The sequence below is a fragment of the Melospiza melodia genome, chromosome 22 (assembly GCF_035770615.1).
Source record: "Melospiza melodia melodia isolate bMelMel2 chromosome 22, bMelMel2.pri, whole genome shotgun sequence".
NCBI lineage: Eukaryota > Metazoa > Chordata > Aves > Passeriformes > Passerellidae > Melospiza > Melospiza melodia.
In genome coordinates, this window is record NC_086215.1 from 8,065,623 (window position 1) to 8,076,522 (window position 10,900).

The window sequence follows — 10,900 nt, forward strand, 5'->3', positions numbered from 1 at the left end:
GATGGGTGCATCAGCAGCACCCTCACCCAACCAGGTGAGAGGGGACACCAGGAAGGGCAGGTGGCTCTTTGCCTCCTTCCCTCTCTCCCTCCCTCCTGCTGGCCCGTGCAGCTCTGCTCCAAGGGGATTGGCATCACCAGCTGCAGCCCAATACAGAAATTCTGCAGAGCTCCTCCCACCAGCCTGAGTGGGACAAGCAGCCACCATCACAGGAGCCAGCACAGATGAGGCAGCTCTCAAGGAGAGCTCCACCAGCCCTGCAGTCATTACAGAGACACTCTTCCATGATTGCAGTAATTCCACTTTAATAATTTAACTGCTACAAACACTCATTGCACAGTCTGCTGCACACAACTCCCAGGTGGTTGATGATGATGTTTTACACTCTTATCCAGGCTGAAATCGACACTGCTGCAAGAATTTCCTCTCCAGAATTGCTCATGGTACCCCACCAGCTCACTGGTGGGAGGTTGTGGTGGCCACCAGCAGTAGGAGCAGCCAAGGCCATTGGGCCCATCCTCCCCTGTGTGCACTTCTCAAAGGCCAGAAAAGGTTTTGCTCTGCAGCCTGGACGATGCTGCCCAGCCCTGAGAAAGTGCTAGGAGTAATTTGGAAGGTTTGACAATAGCCAGGCTACTGGTGAAAGCCTGTTTCCTGGGGGAAACCAATTGTGTGGTCATTTTCCCCAGAGATGCACAGAAAAAAATAGTGGGAAAATAGTTTATGATGGGAAATGTCATTTCACTGGGTTTGTAATCATCAGGATCATAGGAGTCACTCTACTGATGGCTGGTAATGCTGTCTAATCCTGTGGGAACGTGGGTGCTGGTGGAAATGCTGCCCTGAGTGGGGATGTGAAGCCAGACAAGCCACACTAACCCTCCAGCACAGCCTTAAAGGTAAGTCCTGAAACACTTTTTCAGAATTTGATGATGAGACAGAGCCCAGGAGCCATCCCCACCCTGAACTGATTAGCAAAGTTTCCGCATGTAAGAAATGTCAAATGCTGTAAGTGCACACAAAGTCTCACTTCTTGAAATCATTTCACAGTGATTGAAAATGTCCCCCAGGCCCTGGGCCTGGAAAAACTTAATCATTTGTCTGTCAGAAAATGTTGTTGAAAGCACTGAAGTAAGAACATACCAAAGTTTGTAGACAAGTGAAGAAGAACAGCAGTAGGGGCAGATGAGGACCAAGGAGAGCCTGGCTCTCTCAGTGTATTCAGGAGCTGGTTTTCTCCTGTTTCCATTTTTGCAATATGTCACTTGCTGCCTTCAGTGTAGCTTCCTCCTAAAAAATACCACAGATTTGGTCAGTGGCTCCCAGCCAAATCCTATTCCCCCTCACTGCAGCCATTGTTGATACAAAAATCCTGTTCTCATTCTGGAGCATTGCAGGTTCAGTATGAGACAGGCACAGCTAAAGGAGCACCAAGAGAGTCCCTTCCTTGGCCAAGAAATGTAGGATGCTGATAGGACAAAGTTTAGGATGGCCCTGGCACATCTGCTGCCCCCAGCTCAGCTCATGTGTCTGTAGGAGAGGTTGCTCCAGCTGGGATGTCACGGTGGGGCTCCAATGCCTGAGCCATCCTGCATTTCCTCTTGGCATTTCTCTCATTAAACCAGCCCTGATTAGTGCTCCCAACCTTGCCTTCCTCAGTGCTGTCCACATCTCACCTTTGCAAAGCAGAACCGGATGAAATTGGTGTAGTTGTTCTTGTGGGCCTCGCTGTAGAAAGCGGAGAGCGGGATGGCAGCAAGGCCCTGGGCAGAGAGAGCACACAGAGCTGAGGGTGCTGTGCCCCAGCCCTGAGCTTGGGGAGGCACAAACCCACCCAGGGTAAAGGCAGCAGGAAGGGCCAGACCCTTTTACCTTGTTCTTGACCATCCACTTTGCAAATCTGGAGTCGTAGGGCTCATCTGAGTTGGGGACATCGGGGACATCAGATTCTGCAGGAGAAGCACAGCAGGACAGAGGCTGGGGCAGCTGCCAGGTGCCTCAGCTGAGCCCCAAGCCCACATCCTTGCAGCTGGGATGAGGAACATGCAGCCCAACCCTGCTTTGAAGATGGTTTATGCAGGTTCCTGTCCCTGCCAGCAGCACCACGCCCCCACACCCAGCCCACCTGGGCAGGACTGCAGGTGACTCACTGAACGGGGAGATGTCTGCCACCAGGTAGTAGGTGCCCTCTGGGATGATGGGTTTCATCCCCACCCCATCCAGGCTCTGAACCAGCCAGTCTCTCTTCTGCTGCAGCTCCTTGGGCAGCTGGACAAAGTAGCTCTCTGGTTTTCCATAGAGCGTGAGCTCCCTCTGGAAACCCTGAGCCACGGCCTCCTGTAAGGAGAGAGGAGCCAGTGCCCAATGGAAGATGGTCAGGGCTTCCTTGGGAACTGAAGTTCCTGCAATTCACAGGTGATTAGGGAGCTCTCTGCCCCCAGCCCCTCTGAACTGCCTCTTAGATTTGTCAGTGCAAGATAAGGAATATAACCCAGGGAGGCTGGACTCTCCCCTCTCTCCCAGACACTGAACAATTGTAGGGAGAAAGGAAGGAGCCTCCCTAGAGCACCACAAATCACTTGTGTGTGCCTTTCAGGTCAGCTGTGGGCAAGAGACCATCTCTTACCCCTGCTCTGAGGGCTTGGGCATTGAAGGGCCAGGCTCAGGGAGCTGCCTTACCTGGGCAATGGTGGCACAGTGGTACACGGAGTTCTGGTGCACAGTACGGAGGTGCTGCAGCAGCCTGTCAGGGCCCACAGCCCAGCCCACCTGCAGCCAGGAGAGGAGGAGGAAGATGGTGAGTCTGGCTGCCTGCTCAGGCTCCCCTGTCTGTGCCTGTGCTGGTTTCATTGTATGTTACAGACAGAAATTTCATGGAGCACCTCTGGTACTTTGACCCTGAGGCTCAAAGCTGAGCGTGGGCGGTGTCCCCAGTGCTGTGCTGTGGCAAAGGGACAGGGATGGGGACACAAGGAGGTGCCACATGGGATATTCACCTTCCATCCTGTGGCACTGAAGGTCTTCCCAGCACTGCCGATGATCACCGTGCGCTCCCACATCCCCTGCAGGCTGGCTGGCAATGGAAGGAGAGAATGGCAGAGCTCAGCATGCTCCTCTGGGCTGAGCCCTCTGTCACCATAATCCACGGTGATCTTTAGTGTTCACTGCACCTCTTTCACCTGGATGAGCCTCAAAGCACATCCCAAACAGGCAGCCAGGTTTCTCAAGAGCATCTCCTTTTAATTAAGCATTTTCACAGGCATGTACCCAGCCCCAGGGCTCTCAGAGATGCCAAGCACCATCACCCTGCATCGAGGTGATGGCATGTTACTCCAACTGGAAGAACAGGCTGAAACTGTGTTGAAATGGATTTCCTGGGAACTAGAGACATTCAGAAAACTGTGGCTTTACAAAGCATGGGAAAAAATCAGTTTCACTGGAGCCCAGCAGCTTTTTGTTCTAGATCTCCCCTCGGGCTCTGAAGTCAGAGCTTCTGTTTAGGGCCTGGTTTGGAGGCTGAGACTGAAGTGCAGCAAAATCCTTCCAGTGGGGGATTCATGCCTAGTAGAGCTGTGCATGCAGGCAGCTCCTGGGATTTCCAGGGGCCGTGCAGTGCCCATTCCCTGCCCTGCGGCCCCGCCCAGCCCGGCCCTGCCCCGTACCGATGCGGATGTGCTGCTTCCCGTCGTAGACCAGCCACTCGTACACCTCGTCGCTGATGCACAGCACGTCGTGCTTCACACACAGCTCTGCAATCAGCTCCAGCTCCCCGCGGCTGAACACCTGCAGCAGAGGCACAGCAGGAGCGTTTCTGAGCTCCTGCCTGTCCCTGCCGGTTGTGAGTGTCCTCCTGGCCCCATCTCCCATGCCAGGGAGGGGCAGGAGCTGCTGCAGTGATCTAACAGTTGTCTTTAAGCCTTAAGACAAGGCTTTAAACCACCAGGAGACTGAGCACAGCATGTGGTGCTCCCACAGCACCCACATCCCCTGTGTGCAGGGCAGGCTGAGGCACCCCAGCAGCCTCCAGGGCCCAGCAGGGGCAGCAGTGTTACCTTGCCCAGAGGGTTGTTGGGCGAGTTCAGGACGATGGCTTTCGTCCGTTCACTGAATTTAGAAGCCAGTTCAGCTGGGTCCAGCTGCCAGTCTGCACTAGACATCAATTTTCCATCTTTTGGAGGATTCTAGAGAGAACATGGCAATCGTGGTTTGCTTTGCTACCTCTGCACCTTGTTTACCACTCACCTCTTTGCTGACTGCTGTGACTCTTCCCTTCTCCAGCCACTCACCGGTCTCAGAGGCACAAACACAGGTGTCCCACCAGCCATTTTCACCATTGGCTCATAGCAGTCAAAGAATGGTTCAATGATTATCACCTGGAAGAAAGGGACATGTCAGCATCCTCCTGGTCCTGCTCAGACCTTCCCTGAGGAGTGCAGAGAGCAATGGGAGGGACAGGATATTTTAATCCCTAATTACTACTGTAATGGAGAACCTGCATTGCCTCTGGGGGGTGTCAGGAAGGACACCACCACTCAGGACAAAAAGGGTTATTTTGCTTTATGCAGAAATGAGACAGTGCCCTGTAGCAAGTAATTTCTTCCTTTGGAAGCTCAAGTATGGCAGAATGGGGATAATAAAACTGGTTTTGCTTTGGAAAAGGACAATGAAAACCAGCCTGGGGGAAGGCTGCCAGTGCTACAAGCCCTTATCTTGGGTTACCTCATCACCTTCATCCACAAAAGCCTGGAAGCAGCAGAACAGGGCCTGGTATGCCCCCACAGTCACCATCACATTGGTCATAGGATCCAGCTCTCGTCCAAGCAGCTTCTCGAAAAACTGGGCCAGGACCTTCACCAGAGGTGGGTGGCCCTGTAGGGTGAGAGGAGGGTGGGAATTGGGTTGCAGAAGATTCCTAAACCAAGGATGAACCCTTGGAAGGGGACTGGGAAGCCAAGAGCCCTGTGAGATCTTCCAGCCTGGCTGCTTCAAACATCCCAGTAAAGCAGGGAGCTACTGGGAACGGTGGGTATGGATCAAGGCTGGATGTGTGTTTTGCCTCGTGTTTTTTGTCTTTATTGCTGCCTGGTGAGCTCTGAAGCAGCCAGGGCTGGTGGGGACTGAGGGGTGGTGCTGGCAGGGAGGTGTGTCACTCACAAAGGCACGGGTGTACTGGTGCAGCATGTGGTTCCCCCCGCTGAGGGCTCTCATCAGTGCCTCTCTCAGAAATTCTGGCGCAGGGAAGTCAGGGAAGCCTTGGCCCAGGTTCACCTTGGAGTAGGTGGTAGCCAGTTTCACAAACTCCACCCTGGAGAGAAGGGAAACAAAAGCACTTTCAGGGGGTGGGAGCAGTGTGCTGGCACTGGGTCTGCTCACAGCATCCCTTAGGAAGGAGTGGGGTTGGTGTCCCTCCTGCAGAGCCATCCTGCAGCTCACAGGCAGGCAGGACCCAGCACAGGTCACTTCAGACCTGCTGCAATTAAACCAAGGATGATGAACTGTTGCACTGGGGGAACTGTTTTAATTCATTCTCCCAGCAAACAGCTCCTGGGGTCAGTGTGTGGTCACAGCTGAAAGCCTGTGGTGTTTCAGATCACACGGGACTGACCAGGAGGGGATTTGGAGATTTTCAAGCTCATACCAGCTCTGCAATATTTAGCACCTAGACATTGTGAAGGCCTCTGCAGAGGGCAAGGTGGGCTGAACTCGCTGCTCATCTCAAACCAAACCAGAGCCAGCTCACTGGCAGTTTGTAGCTCAAGCCCAGACACAGCAGGGCCTTGGGGAAGGACCATTTGAATCTCTTCTTCCAGCACACAACTTTCCCAATGCCACATTGTGCCTGGCAGGATGGGAATGGCATTTTCAGCAGCCCTTGCCCTGCCTCTCTGCTTGTGGTGCCCCAGGGTGAGCTTGGAACAGGTGCCAGGCTGCAGCCAGTGTGCAGCCAACACTTGGCTCAGGTTTGGGTGGATGGGTCAGAGGGAGGGCAGTGCTTCTGCCTGCCCAGTGGTGCAAAAAACCTGATACATGCTGAAGTGAGAGCTGCAGGTACAGCACTGACTCATGGTAAAGTCTTCTGGGACAAACTTGCTCTCATGTGCTTCCTGAACACGTGCAAAGCAGCTGAGGGAAACTTCTGCTCTGTGCTGGGTGGCTGCTGTGGTTTCAATATGGTTTTAGGATGCTTAAAACCACATCTACCACCTGGGTAAACCAGATATTCTTTTAACTCACCAGATATTTTTATCTATTCCCTCCAGCCTCCGAGCTTGCACTGGCCTTGACATTTTTGCCTGCGGAGAGTGAAAAATAAAGTGAGTTTGAAGCTTTTAAATGAGGCCACAAAGGGGCTGTGGCCTCTCCAGGGAAGTTTTTTCCCACCAGAAGGTGTGCCCTTAGTATTGCTTCATGGGCTGCTCCTGACTGATCTTGGAGCAGTAATAACTGTTGCAGTGGTTTCTGCTTTCACTTACAAGTTTCAACAAGAATTGGGAAAACAGATGAACAAGAGAAGCTTTTGTACACTCACTGGGGAGGTGGCAATGCCTTAAACCTCATTCCCTGTTTGGATTAGTCATGGGGTCAAGCTCATCCAGGCTGCAACAGCCAGGCCAAGGACCCCAGACCTCAGGCTTTTACCTTCCACAACCTCTCCATCTTCATGGAAGGACCTCCTTACTCTACAAGCCATGAAATATCCCCTTTTCCTAGAAGAACAAACTATTTTATTCCATGCTGCTCTGTGAAATAGCAGAAGTAGATACTCTTCTGTCCTGATGAAGTGCTTGGTGAGAGGGCTTGCTCTAAATCCTACAAAATGTGCAGTTTTCTATTTAAAGTTCATGTCAAACCCAGGCAGTAACTAGGTACAGGCAAGAGAGAGCAGAGCACAGAGGTCAGTGAGGTACAGACACACTGAGGTACCAAGCTGTGGCTGGTTTGAAATTTCTATGTACATCATGGCTCAGGGGAGTGGAAAGAAAGACAGGAGGAAGCACTGAAAGCAAAACCCTCCTTCCAGGTGGATAAGCACAGTGGGAGAAAGTTAGATGTGCTTTATGAGGATTCATCATGAGGATGATGAAAAGCAGCAGAGACAGAATTTAGTAACTCAGCAGTGCAGGGAAAAGGCACCAGACAGGGAAGGGGTTGGAAACTGGAGACAAATGATGCTCAGTGCACCAGAAGGAGCCAGTGTGGGGGCAGGAGGAGGGCAGCCCTGAAGCAATGAGTCCAGAAAGCCATTGTCACCACAGCAAATAAAATACATTTGGACTGGCACAAGGAAGGCATGTGAAAGCAGCTGAGGTGAGGGGATGTGCAGGGGTTTGTGCTCTGCCATGCCAGGACAGTGAGGGGGACACTGGGTCAGCCTCCTCCCAACACTCAGCTGCTGCACAGGACTTACCTGCTCCCCTCTGCTGTTTCCAGCACTGCTCCAGAATTTGGGCTGTGCCCCAAGGGTTCTTTGTGCTGAGGTCCTTGGATTTTTATACAGCTTCAGCCCTTACTGGAGATCTTTGCAAACACCCAGCTGAGGAGCTCTGTGTTTCAGAGGGCACCAGGTGGACTCTGCTCCACCCTGGTGCCAGGCAGGCAGCCAATGACAAGCAGAAGTCATTGAATCCATGGCAGCCTCTCCTCTCCTCTCCTCTCCTCTCCTCTCCTCTCCTCTCCTCTCCTCTCCTCTCCTCTCCTCTCCTCTCCTCTCCTCTCCTCTCCTCTCCTCTCCTCTCCTCTCCTCTCCTCTCCTCTCCTCTCCTCTCCTCTCCTCTCCCTCAGCTCTGCTCCTTCTGCACAAGCTCGTGGCTGTTACAGTCACAAGACCTGGTGCCTGAGATTGATTTGGGTGGGAGCAGAAGGATTTATGGCTTGGGAAGTAAAAGATAGCTGGAGGTAAAATATTAACAGCTCCAATGCTGTTCTTGCAAAGTGGGGCTGCTGAAGGCCACAGGTCAGAGAACTTAAAAGATGGCCAAGTGTGATGGGGATCAGAGGGAAGAAGGTGCCTTAAGCCTTGAAATTCCCAGTTCTGAGGAAAAGCCTTGTTTGCTTTAGGACCAGAAATAACAAATGCTTTTTTTCCTGATATCCCCTCCATCCCATCCTATCCCAGCCTGTGTGTGATGCTGCCACAGAGAGCAACACAGGCTCAGGACCATGCAGCCCTCAAATCTGTTTCAGCCTGTTCTGTCCCCAGACAGAAGGGGCAGTTTGCCTGGCAGCCACACAGGAGAGCTGGGTGCCAGTGCAGAAGACTTGGCATCCATGATCTTCCACCACTGACTCTCTGCTGTGTGTGACTGCCTTGCTCTGCATGTTGAGATCTCTGAGTGGGATGCTGATATTTTCCAAGTACTTTGCAAGCCAAGAGGCTCTCTGAGGTAGAGACCATCAGAAGAAGCAACCCTAGAACTCCTCTATGAAGGATATCCCCTTACTTATGAGGATCCTTTAAATGCTCCCTGGAAATAAGCAGATATAGAGGAAATTGCGCCAGAGTGGCTTTTCCCAACGTGCTCTGTCTGCTCTGAGCTGCCCTGGGCAGGCTGCCAGGCAGGAACAGCACCACTGGGCATTCCATACCTCTCTGGAGCACGAGCTGTGTCCAGCACTGATGTTCCTCTCCAGCAAGACGTGGCGCAGGGACGGTCCCGCTCTCCTGAGCATGCCACAGCTCTGGCTCTCTCACTGCTGCAGGCACACACCTGCAATTCCCAGACAAAGGACAGGGCTGAGACAAATGCTGCACAGGGTTAAAGCACACTCGTGCCTGGGATCAGACAGGCCCAGACCCAAAGCAGAGGTTGTTCTGCCACAGAGAGGAAAAGGCAAAGTGAGCTGCTTTGTGTCATCACTGCAATGTCCCCAGTGCTGGGGCTGTACTTTGTGCCTGTGACACGCAGGATCAGGATCACAAGGGCAACCATGACTTCTGCCTCCTCTCTCCCAGTCCAGGCTTCCCCTGTTCTCCTCTGCACCAATGGGAGTGGTAGGGACACAGTGAGAGGGCATCCTCCCATCCAGTGTCACTGAGCCCAGGTAACTCTCGCCTCTGCCCTTCCTCCCTTGCAACACTTTCACCTTCCTGACCCATCAGAGAATCTCTGGCCTCTCAGCTGCTGCAGCTCTGGTTTAGTCACAAGTTTTATTCTAATTAACAGGAAAAAAACACCTTCTATCTCTAAAGTGATTTTGGTGAATATCTTTCCTTCAAGGCCCCAAACAAATTGATTTCTGTGTGTAAAACGCAGCCTGTTCCTTCACCTCAGGTTTCTTTGACTATCCTACAGCATTACTTAAACATGCAATATTTAAGCTAAAATAAGTGAATGTTTTGTTAGGTACTTGAGATAAAAGCAATGAGGCTGGAGGATGTATGCACCTTTATTATGATCAGCCATGAATTAATTTACCCATCTGCCAAAAAATTAATTAAAACAGATTTTAAGCTGACCAGCCTACAGGTAAGCTCTCAATACGGGCACTTTCCATCCTTACATGCAGGATGTGAGTCCCCAGTGTCTGCATTTTTTGTTATTTCTAAAAAAAAGTGTGAAGCAGATGCCAGCTAAGACCAGTGGGGTTTCACATCTGTTTGCCAAGTGGGAAAAAATAGCACAATTTATGGAAAAATTGGAAGCCAGAGCATCATATTGCTTATGACTGTAAAATCTCCACCTTGTGCTTGCATGACACTGAGATGTGGGGGGACACTGCTTTGGGGTGCAAAGCAAAGGAGTCCTGGAATGAGGAGACCTACCCTTCAGGGGACAGAATCAAAGTGCGGCTGTAAAAAAGGCTTTATCAGATAGCAGCAAACACAGAGCTGTGTAAGAGCTGTGCGCTGGACTGAGGGCAGCACCCGGGTCACCACCGCTGGCTCTGGGAGGGTGCACGGGGCTGAGCAGAGGATTCGGGAGGTGACAGCCGGGAAGGTCACCTCGGGGACTGGTCACTCACCCCCTCCAGCCCGCGGGTCCCAGCCGCCTCCTCCATCCCGGTGCTCCTCGATCCCCCCCTTGGCAGCTCGGGGGTGCACCCGGGAGGCTTTGGGGACACGGCTGACCCTTGATGTGCCCCAGGAGGAGCACAGCACCAGGGCGAGTGCAGGGCTACAGCAGCAGCCGCAGCAGCGCCAGCAGCAGCTGACACTGAGGGACAAAGCAGCTGCCAGAGGGACAGCGGGGACAAAAAACAACTTACATCGAGCTGGGCCGCAGTGCTTTTAGGCGGCAAAGGCTGGCACAGCCGCCCAGGCTGCCCTGGCACACATTCTGCCTTCTCTGCTCCTAAGGCTTCATCTGCCGCTGGGACTTCCTGGGAGGAGCCGCTGAGGCCGCAGGAAGGCGGGAGTGGAGCTGCAGCCCTGGCGGGGGAAAGCGTTCTGAGGGCTCTGCGGGCTCTGCGGGGTTCGGCTCCCTGGGGAAATACCCCAGCTTGTGTTCAGGTGGAAGCTCATGCTGGGATAACCATAGTGGCATATTTTTTTGTGGTATGTAAATACTTCAGCGTGGCAATGGCAGGGAATTTCCCTTTGGGTGAAGCCTTTTGTCATTTTGGAAAATGAATTTCTAAGTCAAAATCCTCTCAAAAACTTCGTCCTGCAGGCTTAATATTATTCGAGAAGGGAAAGGATAAGTGTAAGGTGCTCCTGCCACGATCCTGCAGCACTGCCCGGCCCTGGGGTGTGGGTGGTGGCCGAGCTCTCCCTCAGTGCTTGAGGGCTGACAGCTGCTGCAGTGAGGTGTTGAGAAAAACTGCCTTCTCTTCCCTCTTCCTTTAGTGACAAGGCTTGACCTGCACCCGTGAGTCAGGTCGTGTAAGTCTCCTGAATACTTTCTGTCGCCGTTTCACAGCAGGAAAAAATGAGCCATGGGGAAAGGAAGCGGCTGCATCC

The 10,900-nt window shown here is 52.6% G+C and overlaps 1 protein-coding gene across 3 annotated transcripts; it reads right to left on the reverse strand.

Annotated features, from left to right (window-relative positions):
• Window positions 1-288: 288 nt before the first annotated feature.
• On the reverse strand, window positions 289-10,341 carry KYAT1 (kynurenine aminotransferase 1). 3 transcript variants are annotated; one of them, XM_063174600.1, is made up of 14 exons: window positions 10,207-10,340; window positions 8,587-8,708; window positions 6,235-6,293; window positions 5,155-5,305; window positions 4,720-4,869; window positions 4,287-4,373; window positions 4,053-4,181; window positions 3,663-3,783; window positions 2,997-3,073; window positions 2,680-2,769; window positions 2,151-2,337; window positions 1,873-1,949; window positions 1,677-1,763; window positions 289-1,290 (listed from the first exon to the last, which is right to left on the reverse strand). In XM_063174600.1, exons 2-14 carry the CDS (start codon window positions 8,668-8,670, stop codon window positions 1,222-1,224), a joined length of 1,368 nt encoding a protein of 455 aa, XP_063030670.1. In that variant the 5' UTR covers window positions 8,671-8,708; window positions 10,207-10,340; the 3' UTR covers window positions 289-1,221. The 3 variants fall into 3 exon arrangements, with proteins under 3 accessions (XP_063030670.1, XP_063030671.1, XP_063030672.1); XM_063174601.1 differs by lacking the exons at window positions 8,587-8,708; window positions 10,207-10,340 and adding an exon at window positions 7,409-7,579; XM_063174602.1 differs by lacking the exons at window positions 289-1,290; window positions 1,677-1,763 and having other exon boundaries at window positions 2,126-2,337; window positions 10,207-10,341.
• Between the last annotated feature and the right edge of the window lie 559 nt (window positions 10,342-10,900).